At 32.9% G+C, this 22,610-nt stretch overlaps 1 protein-coding gene across 1 annotated transcript in view; it reads left to right on the top strand.

Moving 5' to 3' along the window:
* Positions 1–22,610, top strand: part of CFAP47 (cilia and flagella associated protein 47) — an 859,036-nt gene that overhangs the window by 784,982 nt on the left and 51,444 nt on the right. The window contains exons 61-62 of the mRNA XM_044669214.1: positions 5,375–5,546; positions 7,072–7,233. Coding sequence (XP_044525149.1) covers positions 5,375–5,546; positions 7,072–7,233 — 334 coding nt within the window. The remainder of the gene's footprint in view (positions 1–5,374; positions 5,547–7,071; positions 7,234–22,610) is intronic.

Here is a 22,610-nt window from a genome sequence, read left to right as displayed (position 1 = left end):
GGAAGAAACATGCCACAGCTGGGATCTGTTTGAAATAGGTAATGTGGGCCATGCTTGCCATTCTACATCCTGTTTGAAGAGTAAACTTTCTTTCCCCTTCCCTGTTGGAGTAAAATGCCTGGGACCATGTGCTATCTCAGTCCCCTCCCATATAGGCAGAGCATGGAGGCCTAACTGGAACAGGGACTGGAAAAACTGCAGGCACACAAACCCACATGGAGGAGTGGTTAAAATTTAAAAGCTCTCGAGGTAAAAGCCCCTTTAGGAGACTAACTATTGTCTAAGAGGAAACACCTGGGCTTCCAAGGCAGGCAAATGCTCAGCTGTGCACAATGAAAAAGAAGAAAGAAGGTGGGTTATACTTCCCAAGCCTAAGGAGACTGGCTCTAAGCAGTAGCAGCTCTAGGTACCGTTTTTGATTGGGAACAGCACAGCAACAGCAACAGGGAATGACCAGAATCTGGGATCAATGGCAGCTGAGTAGAAAGATCAGAAAAAGAAGGCAGCTTTGTCTAGGCTATCTTAAAAAATTGAAAGTCCTTTCTCCAACTTCATGTGGTTGCCAAAAATGTAAGAAATAAACTTAATATAAAAAGGATAACTTAAAAAATATTATGAGTTTTTAAAGATTTATTAGTAGCCATTAGAAAATTAAGCCACATGCCATTCTGGCTTAGTCAGTTTAAAAAGCACACTGTTACCTGCCTCCACCATACTGCTGGATTGGAAGCCAAGAGAAAGAACAAGTCCAGCCACTCAATTTTATCCTCCTGTCTATATCATCATGTAATGAGAGGAAGCCAGTGGACTCATGGGAAATGTAGTTCAAGGACCCCAAAATTTCCAATAACACAGTAGGGGTGTTTAATTTTTTGACTGGCTAATTTAAGAATTGCTGATTGATAATCAAAGAAAGTTTGATTCACTCTTCACATAATACACTATTTGCTTGTTTCATTTATCTTTATGAAAATGACAAGGAAATTTCTTGATAAAGCAGAAAGCATTATAAAAATATTATTTATTGTCATGGCAGTTGTTCTATACTTTCTATACCCTATTGAGCATTATACTAGGTTAAATTTTGGGGGAAAACTTCAAGATTAATTTTCCCCCTTTATTTTGCATCCAGGATATATGGAAAGTGAGAACTACTTACCAAATATCAAATAATGATCAAGGACTGGTCATTTATCAATTAAGGTTTTATTTGTGGAATTTTTTTCAACTTCATGTAACCAAAATTATGAGATCTTTACTATGCATGAGCATCTCCATCTTTTGTTTGCTCATAAAATCTTCCCTTATCCATACATTGACAAGTACTTTTTCTCCCATGACCCACTAATTTGTTTATGATACAAACCTTTGTGTCTAAATCATGTACTTATTTCAAACTCTTCTTTCTGTATTCTATGATATATTGGCCCTTGTCTTTTTTCTATCAGACTATTTTGTTAAATAATAAATATTTGCTCCTAAAAACTTGAATCTTTGGGTTTGTCTAGTGACATATTGTATGGTCATTTACTTTTGCTTATTGTATACTGAATCTTTTCCATTGATCCATCATTCTATTTATTCAGTACAGATTGTTTTGATGATGGCTGATTCATAATAGTTTGAAAACTGCCTTCCTTCACACTTTGTTTCTTTAACTTCCTTAATAATCTCAATTTTTTTATTCTTCCAGATGATTTTTATATTTTCTAGTTCTGTAAAAAAAATTGGTAGTTGGATTGGTGTTGCACTAAATAAGTCAATTAATTTATATAGAATTGTCATTTTTATTGTATCTGTCTACCCATGAGCAATATATATTTCTCCATTTGCCTTAGACCTGTTTTTATTTGTATGAAAAGTATTTTTAAATTATTTTCAAATAGTTCCTAGTTATGTCTCAGCAGGTAGACTCCCAATTATTTTTTACTACCTAATATTATTTAAATGGAATTTCTTTTCTTCATAGGCTGTGCTTATGTTTATGATTTCTATGAGTTTATTTTAAATCTTACAACTTTGTTAAAGTTGTTTCTAGATTTTTACTTATTAGAGCTCTTTAAATATACCATCATGTCATCTAAGAGTTATAATTTTGTTTCACCATTTCCTATACTAAATCCTTTGATCAATTTCTTTTCTTATTGCAATAGCTAGCATTTCTAGTACTATACGCAATAATAATATTGATAATGGATGTCCTTCCTTCTCCTCTGAGGAACTCTTGATGTGGAACCCCTTCAATTGGTTTAGATTATGGATTAAATTGTAATTCGTAGTTTTACCTAATGAAGATCTTCCTCAAAAAAATAGTTGCATTTAATTTGCATTTCTAAAAACTGTCTTGTTCCTTAATCCTTTCAGGAGTTTTAATCTTGGCTCCCCCCAGAAATTGTAAATTCCTAGTAGAACAGACAGCAAAGATTATCTTTTAGTACTAACATTATAAAGTCTATGAAATTCACCTCACCTATTTTCTTTTTATTACATTGCTGTTCTGGTTAATTAGTTAATTGACTTTCTAGGAAGCCTGAAAAAAAAGAAAATAATTTTTTATTGCTACTTTTTTGATTTCTAATTCTATTTTAGTTTAAACAAAGAATTTAGAAAACTAATTTTAAAACTCTGACTCATCTACCACATGCTTGCGAAAAATTAAAATTGATGGACAATTAAAAATATCCAATATGCTTAACTGAAGTCACTGTTGTATGCTTCTTTACAAAGTTGTCAAATATAATAACAAAAAATAATAAAAGTTTATTATATTTAAACTTCTTCCTGTTTCAAATATTTTGTCAGTCAATAATATTACTAGAACTTACACTGTTCAAGTATTGTGGGAATAGGATGTTTAACAATATACCTCTCCTCAAGAAACATATTGTTTACTCAAGGAAGTCTCATTTACATGTAAGACAGGATATGTGAAATGCATAGTGTGTATATAATTAGAAGATTTGTAAGTAGTCTCACTAAAATACAGGCTGTCAGGCTCAGAAAAGCTGTAACTTGACTTGGATACTCAAGGGAAAAGTAGGTTGCAAGTAGGCAGTGAGCATAGGGAGGGAAGATTTTATAGGAGAATTTAAGTGTGAACCAAAATACTGCTCTTTGGAAAAGACTTGGGCATATATATATTTTACTCTTGAGGAATGAATGAGGGGATAGAATTTGAAGGAAAAATGGGGGAAAGGGTATGTGTTTCTTTTATTTATCCTGACAAATTTGTGTAAAGAACTATGACATCTGGCTCTTGTCAAATTCGTAATGAAGCAACATTTTAGTTTTTGTAATGAGAATTAAAATCAGCAAAGGAATCATTAGGATATAATTGAAAGTGAACCTAAAATCAGTAGAAATTTGAGTTCAAATTTCACCTTTGCCCCTTCAGCCTACTTGCCATATATAACGTGGGAAAAATAAAACCTCTGGAGCTGTCTTACATGGATTTCATGAAGATTAATTAAGACACTTTATATTAATCACTTTATAAATTTTATAATGCTATGTATATGTCAGCAATTACTATACTGGACATTTGATTATCTTCTTTTTGGAATGAAATAAGCTGCTTTTCAGCTAGGTAACATAATAGAGAGAGAGTGGACGAGCATCCAGGAGTCTCTGGGTTTAAATCTGATCTTAGACACTATTTGTGACTCTGGGAAGCCACTTGACTTCCCTCAGCTTTGATTTCCTTATCTATTCAATTGGGATAATAATAGCCCCTACCTCCCAGGGATATCATGACGAAAAATTATATTAATAGTTATAAAGCAAATCTTAAAGTGCTATTTAAATTTTGTTCTTCAGTCATTTCTGACTCTTTGTGATCCAATTTGGGGCTTTCTTAGCAAGGATACTGGAGAAGTTTGCCATTACCTTCTCCAGTTCATTTTACAGAAGAGGAAACTAGGTCAAAAGAATTCAGTGACATGCCCAGATAGTGACTGAAATTACATTTGACCTCAAGTCTTCTTAACTCTAGGCCCAGAGAGCTATCCAAGGTGGCATCTAGCTGCCCACTAATTAAAAATTATATGTTATTGTTTTTCTCCTACCTGCCTAATTGTTTCTTCAGCTCCTGAGTATTATCATTTGTGGAAAACCACTTATATTCATTCTCTTTCTGATTTCATCAGTTCCCATTGATTCAATTATCAATTTCTATACAGATATCTTCCAAGAAAAATTATTATTTAATGACTAGTGAGTATTTATTAAATAACTCCTCTATGACACTAAATTAGACCTTACGATACAAAGACAGAAATGAATCTGTCCCTGTCCTCAAGAACTTTATAATTTGTAGTCTTAATGAAAATGCCTAGCCACAGAGATCTTAAAAGACTGGTGGCTGGTTACACCATTGTGCATGTTAGAGTTAAGACTTAAACCAGATTCTAAGGCAGGACTTTTATCTATTACACCAAACTGCCTCTCATAATGATCTTATTAGGATTATTATATTAAATTTCACATTCACACATATGTACAAATAATACAGGTAATTAATATTATTATTTTTGAATAAATATATTTACTAAATGTAATGAAGAGGTAATGTAGAATAATAGTAGGACAACTGTTAATATGCATGAAGAGAGGGAAATTCTTCAAATGGGAATAATAATAGCATCTATCTCCCAGGGTAACTTTGAGAATTAAATGAGATTATATATATGAAGTCATTTTTAACTTTAAAGCACTATGTAAATGTTAGCTATTATATTAACATTGATGAAATCCCAGATCATTAAATATATCTTAATAATAATAAAAATTAATTATAATTAATAATAGAAATGTGGTTTATTATAATATTGTAATGATAACATCTGGTTACACAGTAGTTAAGAAAATATTATCAACCTATAACTATATAGCCAAAGTTATGTGTCTATCATATATATATATATATATATATATATATATATATATATATACACAAATGAGTTAGGTGTTGCAGTGAACTTTGAGTCAAGAAGACACAATTCAAATCTTGCTTCAGACACTTACTAGCTTTGACCCTTGGCAAGTCACTTAACCCTATTTTTCTCAATTTCTTCATTTGTAAAATGAGTTGGAGAAGGAAATGGCTAAGTTCTCCCATATTTTTGCAGAAAAAAACCCAAATGAAGTCATTAATCAGGAGACAACAAATGGTAAATATATGTATATGGGTAATATTAATTGCGTAAATTTTGTCTCCTACAATTAGGTGACTGAGATGGGATTTTTATATTTCTTTTGAATATTATCCCCTATCTCTGCTATCATATCAAAATGTTGAAAACATCATAGCTTCTGAAATAATTATTAATGGGATAGAATTGGAATAATGTATTTTGGTTGTTCTCATTTTTCCTAGATTTGCATGAAGTACATGAATTTCAGTATGAAATTCAATTTGAATCTGAACTCATGAAATCCAACTTGGAATCTTGTATTGCATTATATTTGATCAAGAAAAAACAAAACGTAGAAAATGGAGTTATAACATTAGCCTTCAATATAGTGTTTGCACCAAAGAAGCCAATAAGGCAAGTCTATTTCTCATTTTCCTTTAAAAAATAAAAGTTATCCATATTTCAAAAATATACATTTTTTTTCTTATTTTGAGAGTTAACTCTTCTGGGATAGGATATTTTAAAATATACTTAAAGTGAATTTTATGGATTATAGTAACTCTACTCTCAGTGGGCTATACATAGTGTCATGCAGGTTAATGAATGGGGTGTTTCCAACTCATTTATCTGTCACCCCTCAGTCTGCTACCTAACTTATTATTATATTTAATCTTTTCTTGATCTCTAACTTAATATAGGGGTACATTTGCATATTTCCTCATCAGTTAATAAAATTTAACCAATCTCTCAAGCTAAGCTCAGAAATTCCAATGTTAGTCAAATATTTATTTAAAAGACAGGAGAAAATTCATTTCCCAATAGTTTTACTAATCTCTGCATATATTAATCTTCTAGACTAATATAATCAATCTCCTTAATCTACCAGAATTAAAGAAATATTGAAATCACTGAATGTTGGCTACATTTGCACTGAAATAAATAATAACACACAGATAATTATTTACAGTATTTTAGTTATGAAAACCAATCATATAAAAAGAAGGCCTTTCTAACTTTTTTCCTTCTGCCTTTATGGAAAGGTCTTCTTTTTACCTGGAACTATCCTAACTAGTATCTTTTGAAAAAAGATTAAGAATTCTTGTGAAAGGACTGTAGAACAGTCTCTTTTTGAGCTGACTCATGTGGCAACTGTATTCTTAAACATGAAAACATCTGTCAGTACACTTAGATATCTGATTGATTGGTTTGATTGGTTTTCATAGAAATTTGTGATATATTTTGCTTTTTGGTTAAAGGAAAAAGGCAGGTAGGTGATATCATGTGGTAGGGAAATAAGGATTGCATATGATATTATATAAAGAGTTTTAGGAAAAGTTTGAAAGCTTAGAAATGGGTCTGGTAAAGTGGAAAGAGAACTTGATTCTTTTCAAAACAGCTGACTTTCAGTCCTGACTTTATCTCATCTTACTTGAGAAAATTACTTAAAGTCTTTGTGCATCAATTTTCTCATCTCAAAAACAGGGGTAGTAGCAGCAGCTGCAGCAGCAGCAATATTAGTAGTAAATTGCTTTTCAGAATTCTATTAAAATATATTATCATATAGGAAAATTGGATATTTCACAAACTATCACAAATTTCCTTTAAATTATCAGGTGAGCAAATTTTTTAAATTAAATATGTGATATTAAAGTAGCATTAACTCCTTACAAAATGTATACCTTGAAACACAACAGATTATGTTACTAGTAACATAAACATAGGCAAAGAGAAATAATTTGAAACTGAAATCCCAAACAAAATCTGAAAGTGATTCATACTTTCTACTCATTATTTTGCTGGCAAAGTTACTTCACTGTGTCAGTTCTGAATCAGAGTTTGATAAATTTATTAATTCTAGCATACTAATTTTGTTGATTAGTATTTTGCCTTTTGTATTTATTGGTATGATATATATTTTTTTATTTTATTTTTTTTAAAGATCTGTAATCACCTTGGCAGTTCAATGCAGCACAGATGGGATATGGAACTTTCCAATAACTCTGACTGCAACTGAGCCAGAAGTTGATGATGTTATCAATATTGAAGGAATTGGCTTGTTCAAGGAATCTACTGTTGCCTTTAGGCTGACAAGTCAGACACGGTAAATATGTTTATATGTCCAGCTTTTATGGAAAAAAAATTATATTCAACTGTGGAACAAAAAGGGGAAAAATGAAAACCTATCTAGGTGATTTTTTTCAATTATTACCTATACTGAAATATACATTTCAAAATGTCTTTCAAGATTTTAGGGGACAGCTGGGTAGCTCAGTGGATTGAGAGCCAGGCCTAGAGACGGGAGGTCCTGGGTTCAAATCTGGCCTCAGACACTTTCCCAGCTGTGTGACCCTGGGCAAGTCACTTGACCCCCATTGCCTACCCTTACCACTCTTCCACCAAGGAACTAATACACAGAAGTTAAGGGTTTAAAAATATATTAAAAAAAAAGATTTTATCAACTAAAGCTCTAAACAGTCTGTAGCTATACTGTGACTGCAATATATATATATATATATGTATATATATATATATATATATATTTCTATTTAAATAAAATTAATATTTAAATAACCAATAAAAATATAAATACTATGATATTATATAATAAATATTATTTTTAAAGTGTCACAAGTGAATAATATAAACATAAATCTGAATAAATATATACAGTATAGATAGACAGAGGCAAGATTTAGCATCTTTGAAATATAAAAAAGATTACATCTCATTACTATTAATGCACCATTGATTTCCAATGAGTATTTCAAAATTTTGTTACATATATATACATGTATATATACATATGTAATTCTCAATAGCAGATTACCATGCTACAATGTGCTTGTAGTAAGAGGAAAAGAGTTATATTCTCCATTATACTTGATCAAGGATCCGTAATAAACATTCCAACTTTCATTTGAAAATCTCTAGCAAAGGGAAGGCTCCTTCTCTCCAAAACTATCCATTTTGTTGGGTGAGTTCATTCCATTCATATTCAGCATTATGATCACTAATTGTATATAGCCTTCCATCATATCAGGGGTCGGCAACGTATGGCTATGGAGCTATATCTGGCTCTTTTGAGGGCCAGATATGGCTCTTTCTGCAGGAGCCATAAAGTCAATTTTTTTTTCAGGCACTGTTACAGGAGTGCGCACTGTTACAGCAGCACGCACTGTGATCAACAGCTCTCATGAAATTACATTTTAAAAAATGTGGCATTTATGGCTCTCATGGCCAAAAAGGTTGCCATCCCTGCATCATATTATCCCCTTTAGTTCCTGCTCTGTTCCCTTTCTCTTTGTTCCTCTTCACCAGTATTTTGCTTTTTTTTCATCCCCTTACTTCCCTCATCCATTCAATTACCTCCATCTTCCCTCATCTTGTTGTCTTTCTACTTCTCTGTAGGGTAAGACATAATTCTATACCCCACTGAGTATACTTGTTTTTCTCTTTCTGAGCCTGAGGATTAGAGTAAAATTTAAGCATTGGCCATCACAACCCTTATCCTCTCCTCTCTGTAATGATTTTTCACACCTTTTTAAATTCTATAACTTATCCCAGTGATTCCCAAAGTGGGCACTACCACCCCCTGGTGTGTGCTGCAGTGATCTAGGGGGGTGGTGATGGCCACAGGTGCATTTATCTTTCCTATTAATTGCTATTAAAATTTTAAAAAAATTAATTTCCAGGGGGCTAAGTAATATTTTTTCTGGAAAGGGGGTGGTAGGCCAAAAAAGTTTGGGAACCACTGATTTACCCCATTCTATCTCTCCCTTCCCTTTTCTTTCAATGCAACCCTCTCTTTCATGCCTTGATTTTTTACATATCATTCATATGCATACACATCATACATACATATTATTTCATATCATCACACTTACAAAAACATATCATCTTATGTTATTATATACATCATATCATCATAATCAGCTTACCCACATTCTTTCTGGGTAAATTGCTTCTATCTTCTCTACTACTAAGATTAACTTTTGATAATTACAGTTATTCTCTTTCAATGTAAACATATAAATATTTTAATCTTGATAAGTCCCTTAAATTTTCTCTCTCTTATTTACCTTTCTGACTTTCTCTTGAGTCTCATGTTTGGATTTTGCATTTTTTGTTTAGGTCTAGATTCTTCCTCAGGAATGCTTGGAAATCTTCTATCTAATTGTACCTCCATTTATTCCCCTGAAAGAATATACTCAGTTTTGCTGGGTAGGTAACTCTGGGTTGTAAATCCAAATCTTTTGCCTTTCTGAATATCATATTCCATGCCTTCTGATCTACATACATTCTGATGTAGAAGTCACTAGATCCTGTTTGTAGTTCCAAGATATTTGAATAGTTTCTTTCTGGCCTCTTGAAGTATTTTTTCCTTGGCTTGGTGGCAATTGAACTTAAGTATTGCATTCCTGGAAGTTGTCAGTTGAGAATTTCTTTCTGCAGGTGATCTGTGAATTCTTTCAATTTCAATTTTATTTTCTTGTTCAAGGATCTCTGGGCAGTTATCTTTGATAATTTCTTGTTATATGATATCTAAGGTTTTTTTTTATCAGGGCTTTTAGGTAGTCCAATAATTCTCAGACTGTCTCTCCTATATGTATTTTCTAGATCATTTGTTTTTTCAGTAAGACATTTCATGTTTTCCTCTATTTTTTCCATTACTTTTATTCTGCTTTATTGTTTCTTCATTTCTCATGAAATTTTAAGTTTCTAGATGGTCAATTCTGATTTTTAAGACCTGATTTTACTCTATTAGTTTTTGGTTATCTTTTTCAATTGGTCCATTTTGTCTCGTATCACTTTCCTTTCTCCTTGCATCACTCATTTCTCTTTCCTAATTTTCCTCTGCCTCTCTTAAGGTTTTTAAAGGCCTTTTTGAGTTCTTCCAGAATCTTTGTCCAATCCATATTTTTCTTTTGGACTTTGGATGTGTTTCCTTTGCTTTCACTGTCACCTTCTATTTCTGTTCCTTGCTTTTTGTCTCCATAATGTTTTTAGTTAAGTGCATTTTTCACTATTTAATTATAGGTAGGCTTGGGAGTGATGTGATGGTCTAAGGACTGAGAGCTCTGAGACCCCTACCCCCTACTGATCCAATTGCCCCCTGTGATGCTGATAGCTTAAAGACTTGCCTAAGGTTTAGGTGTAAGCTTTTTATCTCATTTTAACCTTGATCAGATCAGGGGCTGATCAAATTCTAGTCTCTAGGTTTTGGTTGTACTGTGTACTTGGTCCAATCAGACACACCCTAGATTGTCTTGTCTTGGAGCTCTGCCCTGAGATTTAGGCAAAAAGGCCAATATTTAGTATTATCAGCCACCTCAAAGTGTGAACCAAGTCATTATTCTAAGCCCAGACTATAATTCCTTGGGCTAGGGCTCCAGACTTGTCCACAGGTTTGAAATTCCAAGGGATATGGGTTGGCTTGCATGACTATTTGACCAGGAAGGATCTCAGTGTCTGGATGTTGTCCTGGGCATAGGTTCCAAACCTTGGACAGCAGATGTGGGGTGGAGGGGTTTGGCTTGCTCGTTCCTTCTTGCAATAGATTCTTGCTGATTCTGTTCTCCTCTTGCCACAGTGCCCCAAATGTTTTTTGCTTACTTTTGGGGGTTTTCTTTTCTTGAAAGTTGTTTCACTCTGGCTCCTTGTTGGTTCTTTCACTCCTATATTCATTTTTTGGTTATATTTTAATTTTGGTCAGAGAGGATTCTCATGGTAGCACAGAGGTGGTAAGGATTACTTCCCCATCTTGGCTCCATCCCCTCAAGACACAACTGTTCACTTTGTTTTGGACAATTTTAATATTTAGGAAACTCTTATTAACGTCTTGATAAAATTGTAAAAATTATACCAGTTCCTCATTCTGCCCTCTAAAAGAGCAGTTCTCAATATTTTTGGCTCACTTACTCAATTATATTATTTATATAGACATATATATAATGTATATATGAAATATAAAGGTATAAAAATATGCATTTTCAGTGTGATTTTATTAAATGGATAAGATTCATGCCTTGGTATTTCTTAAACATAATTTGAAAAATTTAGTATTTATTTTAAAAAATATTTATTTCTAAATTCTCTACCTCACCTTATTCTACCTCCATTCATTGAGAAGACAATAAATATTATATATAGCATACATATCAAGTCATGAGAAACATTTTCATATTAGTCATGTAACACCAAAAAAAGAGAAAAATAAAGTTGAAAATATGCTTCAGTTGACAATTAGAGTTCATTATTTTTTCTCTGGTAGTGGATAACATTTTTCACTGTTACTCCTTTTGAATTTTTATGGATTATTGTATTGATCAAAGTAGCTAAGTCTTTTGCAGTTGATTATCAATACAATATTGTTGTAATTGTTTCTGTATACTTCATTTTGTTCCAGTTTACATGTATTTACAACTTTTTATGGAGTCATCCTACTCACCATTTTAATAAATATAGCACATTATATATATATATTATAATCACATCCAACTTGTTCAGTCATTTCCCTCATCTTCCAAATCTTTGTCAAAACAAAAAGAAATGATATAAATGAGTATAAATATGGGTACATAATTTGACCTCTTAGAGATATAGGCCTAGGACCAGAATTGCTGTCTGGTAATTTTATAGTGTTTTGGGCATACCTTTTACATTGAAAAAATATTGAGAACCCTAAAAAGCTTTGTTTTATTTTAGGTTATTTCTTCTGATATTTATTATAATAGAAATTATAAATTATAAATGTTAAATGTAAAGGATTTATTTATTCTTTAAAGTAACAATAATAATCCATTATATACCAGGAAATTTTATGAAAAACAATTTTTCAAAAGAAAATAAAGTTGCGTTATCCTACCTATGTTACCAAATATCTTTAAAGAAGATCGCTTCTATTGCATTTCACACCTGCCAAGCACTATGCTAAATACTTTATGATTATTATCTTATTTTATTCTCATGACAACTCTGGTAGGTAAGTGCTTTTATTGTTTCCCTTTTATGGAAGTAGAAATAGAGGCAAACAGAGGCTGACTTGTCCAGGATCACTCAGCTAGTAATTATCTGAGGTCTGATTTGAACTCATATTTTCTTAATTCCAGGCCTAATGCTCTATCCCTTTTTCCAACTAGCTGACAGCTAGATTCTCATATCCGTTTCTATATTTAATGTGTTGCAAAATCTTGTTCTAGTTGAATTATATGAAATAGTCTGATCTCATATGTATTTGTGGCTAGAAAAGCAAGACCATATTTAATAGGTATATAGTATCTTATTATTATGAAAATAGTTTTGATCTTGTGGAAAACATCTCAAGAACCCACAAAGGTCAACAGGAAACACTTTGAGAACTGTGACTTCTCATCAGGGAGAACAAAATCAAATACTTCCTGTACTCAAGGGAATGATATTGCATCTATTTACAGACAAGTATTATGAAATTAAAATATATTGTAGACCTTCCTTTTCCTTTCCTAAACCCTAAAAACAAAACATTTTCAAGAGCCTTACTATTATAAGCTATTAGAGTAGCATGGTAACATATATGATTTTTCCTACCTCAAAGAGTATCAAAATACATGATTTTAAATTTTCGTTGTCATTATTTCTTTTTTGATAACTCAGAAATGACATTAAGTTAACCATCTGTTAGAGATTTGTCTGAGATATGTAGATTAGAAAATGTTATTGATATTAACCTCCTGTACTCTATTCAAGAGGCCCAGTTAGTTAGGAAAGAGTTCTTTATAATGTTTATTTCTTTTTTTTTATTTAGCATTTTTTCCTGCTCATTTCTAATAATCGAAATAACTAGCATTTATATAGTATGTGTCAAATATAAATACAGCAACACGAAGCATTCAATTAACCAATTAAAATCCCTCTTAGAAAATAAAGCTACTTTGAGGGATTATTCATTTCTCCATATATACCTATAACTCAAAATAATACATCTGGCAACATCCCGATCTTGAATATGTTCAATTATTTTGGGACCTTTACTATCCAACATGTTATCATCTTTCCTGGTTTTAAATCATTACAAATTTAATTACATGCTTTCTTTGCTTTCATCCAAATAATTGATTAAAACATGACAAACAACTCAGAGACAAATATAGCTCTGAGTTTTGAAAGGGCCATTTATTCCATTTAATTCTACTAAGCTTATCTCTTTTTCTTATCATAATGATCAGATCCTTTGGTAATGTTGTTGTTTCAGGTATTAGTTGTAAGTAATATGCTACAGTTTATTTCTACTTAGAATTTCCCAATGGGCTGGACCGTCCTGAATAAATTATTTAAAACTCATTTGTAACCCACTATATCTAGCTAGGTTTAGATCATGCTTCTTAGCCCATCTGTCTATTTCCTAGGACATCAGACCTGCCCTAGCACAGATATCTTATTATCTGCTCTGCTTTTTTGCATATCCTTATCTGTACAACCCACTTTCCTCCATCTTGTTTTTTCTTTGAGAACAATAATTATGTCAATATTATAGTTGTACCCACGAAGAAAATGAAGAATCATTGCCCCATTGCTCTACTTATATATCTTTTCTGAAATTGCCTAAACCAGAATTTGCTTCCCTATCTATCAGTTTTGGGCCTACACCTTACCTCTCAGGCCTACCCTCTGAATGGATATACCAAACCTTGATAAAGCAACTCTACAAATCTTACCATCCATAATTCCCACGTATTTCAGTTGGCAGAGCCAGTAAAGGGAAGAATCTGTAAAATCTGGGACACTATCTATCGATCTATTTATATATTAGAATTTTAATTCTAGTAACATGACATCAAATGGCAGATTAGTCTCTTATTCCAACCCTCTAATCCTTCCTCCAAAGGAATTATACAACAAATATAGTAGTATTATAGTTAAAACCACAGATGATGGAATCTGTGACAAGGTAAAATATTTTATTAATTAATACCAGAGAAATATAATAAAGTGCACAATCAATACAGCTCCCCTACCAGTTTCCATACACCAATAAAAGAGGTCCAAGTAAACTCAAGACAACCTATAGGCACAAACCTTATGGTCTGATTCTATTGTTGCAACTGCCTACTGTTTTAAAGATTACACAAGCATCCTTATAACCCTGGTGCTGCAAGACTTGGTGGATGGTGATTCTTTCCAGTCAATATGAAAAAAGGAAGTACAGAGTAGGAAAAGGCAGAATAAAAATATGGTGCTTCCTGATGAAGGACCAGCCCTATGCAAGACATGATCTCCTTATATCCACCACTCACAGAAACTGCAGGGCCCATGAAAAAATAACTTGTACCCCACTCCACCCTGTTCCCCTCCTACAAAAAAAAAAAAAAAAAAAAAAGCAGACTTTTGTTCTGCTCATCTACACGAAATAATGTATGAGTGGAGGAAAATCATGATTAGCATGATACTTTTGGTAACTGTATGAAATTTAAAATAAAGTTACACCAGTTTATTCCTGCTGAATTGATTCCTTTTTTTTTTATACTTTCTCTTGTCTAGCCAAGTCTCCCATATACCTACCTCTTCCCCAACTTTCAGCTGAAGAACTTGACACTTGCTTTAATAAGATGATTAAGCTACTCCAAAATGAGCTCCCTCATCTCCCATTCTTATAATTTCAAAACCCATTGACATTATCCCCCTACTTTCTTCTCTTTTCCTTCAGCTTCTGGCAATGAGATGACACTTCTTACAAAGGCCAATCCCTTTGATACTTTCCTCTTACTTCTGAATCTGATTGTAGCCTCAGTTGTTATCCTTTATCTCTCTTTATCTCTCAATAAATACTAAATCTTTCTTTTCTATCTTTAAATATGCACAAATATTTCTCATCCTTATAAAAAATTCTTCCTTTAAACTTACTACCTCTCTGAACTGCGGGTCTTTCTCCTCCCTTTCTTAAACACCTTGAAAAACTTGCCAAGAAAAGGTGTCAACACTTCTCCTCACTCATGAATCCTTTACAATATGGCTTGCAACTTATCACCCACCTGAAACTTCTTTCTCTAATATACCAAGGAGCTTTTAATTTCCCAATGCGATCTTTTTTCTATCCTCCCATCCCACCCTATACTCTCATTTCTGAGTTTTTATTATACTATTCTTTTCTGATGATCTTGGCTTTTTAACTCTTCCTTGTCAGTCTCTTTGCTGGCTTATTATCTGTGTCAATTCCTATGAGCCACAATGAAACACACTTTACCCTGACTTCAATATCATATCATTGGACCTCTTGGAAAGAAAGAACAAGCAACAGCATCAGTTTTGAACTTTAGTGATGAATGATGAATTCCCCCTTGGATCTTTAAATCTAGATTAATTTCTCTTTCTACATCTCTAAATAAAAACATCTGAAACATCCAAAATAGAATCTCTCTCTTCTTCCAGCCTACCCTTCTTCCATACTTCACTAATGTCTTCAAAGACCTAACCATTTATGAAGTATTCCAAATTATCAACTTGGTCTTTTTCTGGATTCATCACTCTTCCATATTTTACACTTACTAAATCTTGCCCTTTTAACCTCCACACTATCTCTTTCTTTTGTTACCTTGTCTCAACTCATACAGAAGTCACCTTAATCAAGGCCATAATCACACACATTATTGCAACAGTCATCTAATCGACCTCTTTGTTTCAAATCTCTCTCCATTTCATACTATTCCACAAACTTATGTTAAAATGATTTTCCTTTCATGCCAATCTAATGATATCATATCCCCCTATTCACTCAACTCTAAGAGCTCTTTTACATAGGATAAACTATAAACTACTGTATAGTTTTTAAATTTCTCCATATTCTATTTTCAGCTGATCTTTCCTGTTTCAAAAGACCTTACTGTATCCCTGCCTCTTGTAATAATTTGTTTTCTTTCTGTTCCTTTCATATAACATTCATATAATCTCATTTCAACTTCTTTGAACCCATGGCTGGAATATACTTGCGTCCTTTAATCCCTTCCTTGATGACATAGATTAACCATCAACTGCTACATGAAGTCTTCCCTGATTCCTGCTAGCTCCTATGGCCATCTATTCCAAACCACATTGTATTTATTTATGTATTTATCTATTGGAATACCAATTTTAAAAATTATTTATTTAAATAATTAATTTTGAATATTTTCTATAGTTACATGATTCATGTTCTTTTTCTCCCCTCCAACCTCCCCTCTCCTGGAGTCAACAAGCAATTCCACTGGGTTTTACATGTATCATTGATCAAGACCTATTTCTATATTATTAATATTTGCAATAGAGTAATCATTTAGGGTCTACATCCCCAATCATAACCCCATAGAACCATGTAATCAAGCAAATATTTTTCTTCTGTATTTCTTCTCCTACAGTTATTTCTTTAGATGCAGATAGCTTTCTTTCTAATAAGTCCCTCAGAATTGTCCTGGGTCATTGCATTGCTGCTAGTACAGAAGTCCATTATGTTCAATTGTGCCATAGTGTATCAGTCTCTGTGTACAATGTTCTCCTGGTTCTGCTCCTTTCACTCTGCATCAGTTCAGGGAGGTCGTTCCAGTTCACATGGAATTCCTTCAGTTTATTATTCCTTTGAGCTGTAATGTAGGTACGTACTATTAGGAGCAGCCAAGGAGCCTAGGCAGATGTTTGATGTTGGAATATGAAAGTCCCAAACCATGGCTGTGTGTGTTAGACAATCGCCCACAGCAGCAGGTCAGGTCTCTTTAAGACCAAGGTTCTCTGCCACAGGCCCAGGCCTTGGAACCAATCCAGTCAAGACAGTTAGAAATGTTTCCAGGAAGCAGATTAAAACTTCCTGAAAACTCAAATTGAAATGGATAACCTGGCTTGGAAAGGCTTTCTCAACTAAGCTGTGGATCTGACTGCTATTAAAGGATGGTTGATGGTAAAGGTAAACAAGGCTCCAAGGTTGTTTAGGCTTAAGGTTAACCAGGCTTTATTTGTAATTAAACAGAGGGAAGGTAAGGGTGGGAAGGTGTGCAAAGGAAACCCAGAAGCACTAGTTGATGTTCCCTAGGTGCAGAGTAAATGAGACAGCCTTGAGGGTGAATCCCAATTCGTTGCTTGTTGCTGAGCTGGTAAGGACCTGGGTCAGTTGCAGTTGTTCTTGGTTGTAGCTGTTCGCTCTAGCTGGTATGTAAGGATGTTGTCTATGCCAAGGAAGTATTGAATATTTGGCTAATAATTGAATTTGTTTCCTACCTGCCTAACAGAAACTCCCAAACTACCCAGTGGCCCAAAACCCTGCAGGTGAGTCAGAAAAGTGAAGCTCCCAAAGGTTTGAGGATCCCCTTTTTATACCCTGTCCTTAACTGACACCCTGGCACATGTCCTAGGTGCTCTGCCAGGTTCTGTGTTCCAAAGTGGCAACTGCCTGCTTACACCCCCAGAAATATGGCTACTCATTCCTGCATCTTACAGAGCACAATAGTATTCCATCACCAACAGATACCACAATTTGTTCAGCCATTCCCCAATTGATGGACACCCCCTCATTTTCCAATTTTTTGTCACCACAAAGAGCATGGCTATAAATATTTTTTGTATACATATTTTTCCTTATTATCTCTTTGGGGTACAAACCTAGCAGTGGCACGGCTGGATCAAAGGGCAGACAGTCTTTTAAAGCCCTTTGGTCATAGTTCCAAATTCCCTTTCAAAATGGTTGGATCAATTCACAACTCCATCAGCAATGCATTAGTGTCCCAATTTTACCATATCCCCTCCAACATTTATTGCTTTCCTTTGCTGTTACATTAATCAGCCTGCTAGGTGTGAGGTGGTACCTTGGAGTTGTTTTGATTTGTATTTCTCTAATTATAAGATATTTAGAACACTTTTTCACGTGCTTATTGATAGTATTGATTTCTTTATCTGAAAATTATCTATTTGTGTCCCTTGCCAATTTGTCAATTGAAGAATGGCTTGATTTTTTTTTGTACAATTGGCTTAGCTCCTTATAAATTTGAGAAATTAGACTTTTGTCAGAGATTTTTGTTATAAAGATTTTTTCCCAATTTGTTGCTTCCTCTCTAATTTTGGTTACATTGGTTTTGTTTGTACAAAATTTTTTTAATTTAATTTAATCAAAATTATTCATTTTACATTTTATAATATTCTCTATCTCTTATTTTGTCTTAAAATCTTTCCTTTCTCATAGATCTTACAGGCATACTATTCTATGTTCACCTAATTTACTTATTGTTTCCTTCTTTATATTTAAGTCATTTACACATTCTAAATTTATCTTGGTATAGCGTGTGAGATGTTGATCTAAAACTAATCTCTCCCATAATGTTTTCCAATTTTCCCATTACTTTTTGTCAGAGTGGATTATTGTCCGAAAAGCTGGGTCTTCGAGTTTATCATATACTATCTTGCAAAGGACATTTACCCCAAGTCTATTCCATTGATCCTCCCTTCTGTCTCTTAGTCTGTGCTATATTGTTTTGATGACTACTGCTTTATAATACAGTTTAAGATCTGATACTACCATGTCCCCATCCCACATTGTATTTAAATACTTCATGTATATTTATTTATATATATGTGTATGTATCTATATCTCTCTCTTATATCTCTATATATATTCTCTTTCTATATTTGTATATAATGAATATTTATATACACAGTGAATTAATTATTTTCATCATCTATTTGGTAAGATTTAAAATATTTTGTATCATTTTGCCCTACTGAGATTGGTCTGCAGATTTCTTTTTTCAGCTTTCTATTATTTTTTGATACTAAAATCATATTTCTAATAAAGACACAATTAAAGAAGAACTTTTTATCTATTTATAGAATGAAGTGACAATTATTAATTGCTCTCTAAATATATGATAGAACCCACATATAAATCCATCTAATGCTAGATAATTGTTTAACCACCAAAAGCTATTTTAGGCTTTTCTGAATCCTAGTATAGAGTTTTTTTAAGTTTTCTATGTTTATAGTTTTCTTTTTATGTAATTATATTTATTTATTATGTGTAATAATATTATATTATATTTATACCTATACATTATATGCTACATCATATAATTTAATTTTGATTTGTATGTTTCACAATAATTTTTTTTCTATCCTGGTCAAACAATATCCAGAATTTTTCTCTTCCTCTTGTAAATTTTGAGGGTTTCCTCAGCTTTGACTCACATGCTTTGATGTCTTTTTTCATCTTTGTCATTTTATTCAACACTTCATTTATTGTTTTCTATAATTTATTGACCACTATACTGGATTTCATTTCTAATTCTCCAGTTAAGTGAATAGCTTTTAACAAGTGAATATGACCAAATGGGTATCAGTTGAGTTTTTTTATATAACTGAGTGAAAAACATATAATTGAAATATTATTTCAAATCTGGTTGGTGTATTATTGTTTTAGACATTAATGCCATTATTTCTAGTTTCATATGTCTTCCTTACAAAATATTAAAACAATTCCTGACTGTCACCTGAAAATTTTTTAGTTTAATGTAGGTTAAATAATTCTTGTTAAATGAACCATTCCCTTAATTTTATTATTATTACCATTAACATAAAATATTTTTTTCTTTTTCCCCCCCAAACACTGCAGTCCAGTGTATTTCAGAGGTTTCAAAGGCATCAAAGAAAAATAAACTGTCACCATTATTTCATTTTACCAATGAAGGAGAAAATGAGACACAAAATATTTGCAATGGCTTGACTTAATTTACCACAACAAATCAAGATCTGGGGTTTTAAGTATCTAATATGCATTTTTCATGTTAATTATTTCCTCGATTCTTGCTGATATTTATCCTTCCTCTCAGGTGATTTTCATGTATTTTTCTTTCCTTTTAAAAAATTCTGGTTTCCTATCCAAAGTCAAGTTTTTAAAAGGAATACAGTAACACAGCCATTTTAGATTTAACATTAATTTCATGCTTTCTTTATTTAACAGTGGGTTTGTTGTTATATTGAGTAGTCAGTGCTATGGATCAGAGGATTTATGCTCCCAGTGTTTTGTTGTCTTGGAAATGAAAAGACAATTTCCAAAGATGAAATATAGCAGAGAGAAAACAATATACAATTGCTTTCTCCCTGGTCTAAGTAATGAAGTAAATAAAGCTAACAATATAAACTGAAAAATTAAAAATAGTTTTTCTGACTGAGTTATGGGAAAGAAAGAGAAATAGTATGACATAAATTTTGAGATATATACTTTACTTTTATTGAGATTTTAAAGATTACATGTGGTACAAAAACTTAATTGTAATTACAAATATAAACTGCTACTAATGCCAAATCTTAACATATGTCATATGCATTATTTTGTAAGGGTTTGAAATAAATAACCAACCACAGATGAAAGCATTATTGCTGTTTCAGAATTATTTTGCAAAATTCTTTTCTCTTCTTGTATTTCATACTAATACCCAGACTCCTGTGTGGAATACTTTGCACAAGAAAAGAGTTTCATGTTGGAGGGCAACTCAGAGGTCAACGAGCCTAACATCCTCATTTTATAGATGAGGAAACTGAGGCCTTAGGGAGTACAATAACTCACTCAAGGTTACACAAGTAGTAAGTAAAAGAAATAGAATTTTAACAAGGTCCATGAATCCTGGACTCCTTGCGTGAAATATAATATTACTGCTTATCATTCTGCATTTCTTGTTATAGCAGATCTTCTGTCTGTTTGGGTAGATTGTATATTGTATAATCCCATGGCATCATTCATTACTTAGTCTTTTATTCTAACCTTTATATTCAATAACTTACAATCACTTCCTTTTTCTGATTAATGGATTTCAATAGTTTCTTATATACAATGCTTTTTCTTCCTTCTAATAGAAATAAATAAAAATAATTCTGCTGCCTATTTAAATTTGGTGAGCATTTATTCAGCAGGGCACAGTGGAACGAACATTTAAGCTAAAGTGACACAGGACTTCTTCACTTTCAAAATACTAACCCAAAATGTTTTGTTTAATAATAAAATTTCTTAATAAATATAAAGCAACATAAGATTCCCACCTCTATAATATGAACCAAAATGTCTCCATTGGATGTCTACAAGCAAGTTTAAATACTCTTTATTTTTAAAAGTTACTTAATTAATTAAGAATATTTTTCCATGGTTACATGATTCATATACTTTCCTTACCCTCTTCCCTCTCCCCTCCTGGAGCTGATCTTCCACTGGGTTATAAATGTATCATTGTTCAAAACTTATTTCCATATTATTCATATTAGCAGGAGAGTGATCATTTAAATTCAAACTCCCTGATAATATACCCATGAACCATGTGATCAATCAAATTTATTTCTTCTGCATTTCTATTCCCAGAGTTCTTTTTCTTGATGTGGATAACAATCTTTTTCATAAGTTCCTCTGGATTGTCTTGGATCATTGCATTGCTACTAGTAAAGAAGTCTACTACATTTGATTATGCAATAATGTTTCAGTTTCTGTGTACAATGTTCTCCTGGTTCTGCTCCTTTTACTCTGTATCATCACTCTTGTAGTCTTTCCAGTTCATATATAATTCCTTCAGTTCATCTTTCCTTTCAGCACAACAGTATTCTGTCACTAACAGATACTACAATTTTTTCAGCCATTCCCAAATCGAGGGACATCCCCTGAATTGTGAATAATTCTTAACTCTTCTTGCTCTTCTCAAAAATAGGTATAATCAGTTCTGAATCATTACAACTATAGGAAAGAGAAACCTGTGATGCCTTTTTGTCTTAAAGATGTTGGATTAGAATTAGAAGTCAAATCCTCTGAGACTATCCTTCCATATCAAAAGCAAAATAAGGACTTCAAAACAGACAGAAAGCAAAACTCAACAAGACAGAGTCACAGGTTTCTCCTATTTGATTCAACCTGAAAGATACACAGATAAAGTTGAATTCTTGGAAATATGGGAACGAACCAACACCCCCCCACCTACTGTGCTGAAATCTGTGATAGGACTCCTGACTTTGGGATCCCAGGATGAAGAAGGGAATCTTGATGGAGTACCTTGCTACCACCATGGGAAGCTCAGGGCTCTGACCAGGCAGCTGACAGGGAAAAGGTTGGCAGAGAGGAGTAAAGAGGAGGACCTAGGATAACTACATTCATCCTCCAGACCTTCATCTTCACCTTCAGCTTTTTTAGGCATCATGGCACATTAATACAACAGGTCAGCTAGATCTACCTAATCCAGTTTATCAGAGGAAGAGAAGAGAAGTCCGTTGAGGGCAGAAAAGTCCAAAGACACAGATCCAGCAAAGAGAGGAGCAAGAATACAGCCAATAAGTTGGAGAAAAGAAGGAAAAAATATGAGTAAACAATATTAAAAGAAAAAAAGAAATTAAAATTGATAGCTTCTATTCAGTGAACAAAGAAAAAATGGAACAGAGAAGGAACAAGAAACAGCAAGCAAAACCTCAGAAACTAACAAATTGAACTCAGGCTTTCAAAGAACTAAAGAAAATTCAAAAATA

The sequence above is a fragment of the Gracilinanus agilis genome, chromosome 3 (assembly GCF_016433145.1).
Source record: "Gracilinanus agilis isolate LMUSP501 chromosome 3, AgileGrace, whole genome shotgun sequence".
Classification (NCBI taxonomy): domain Eukaryota; kingdom Metazoa; phylum Chordata; class Mammalia; order Didelphimorphia; family Didelphidae; genus Gracilinanus; species Gracilinanus agilis.
This window is presented reverse-complemented; position numbering and strand designations above follow the sequence as displayed.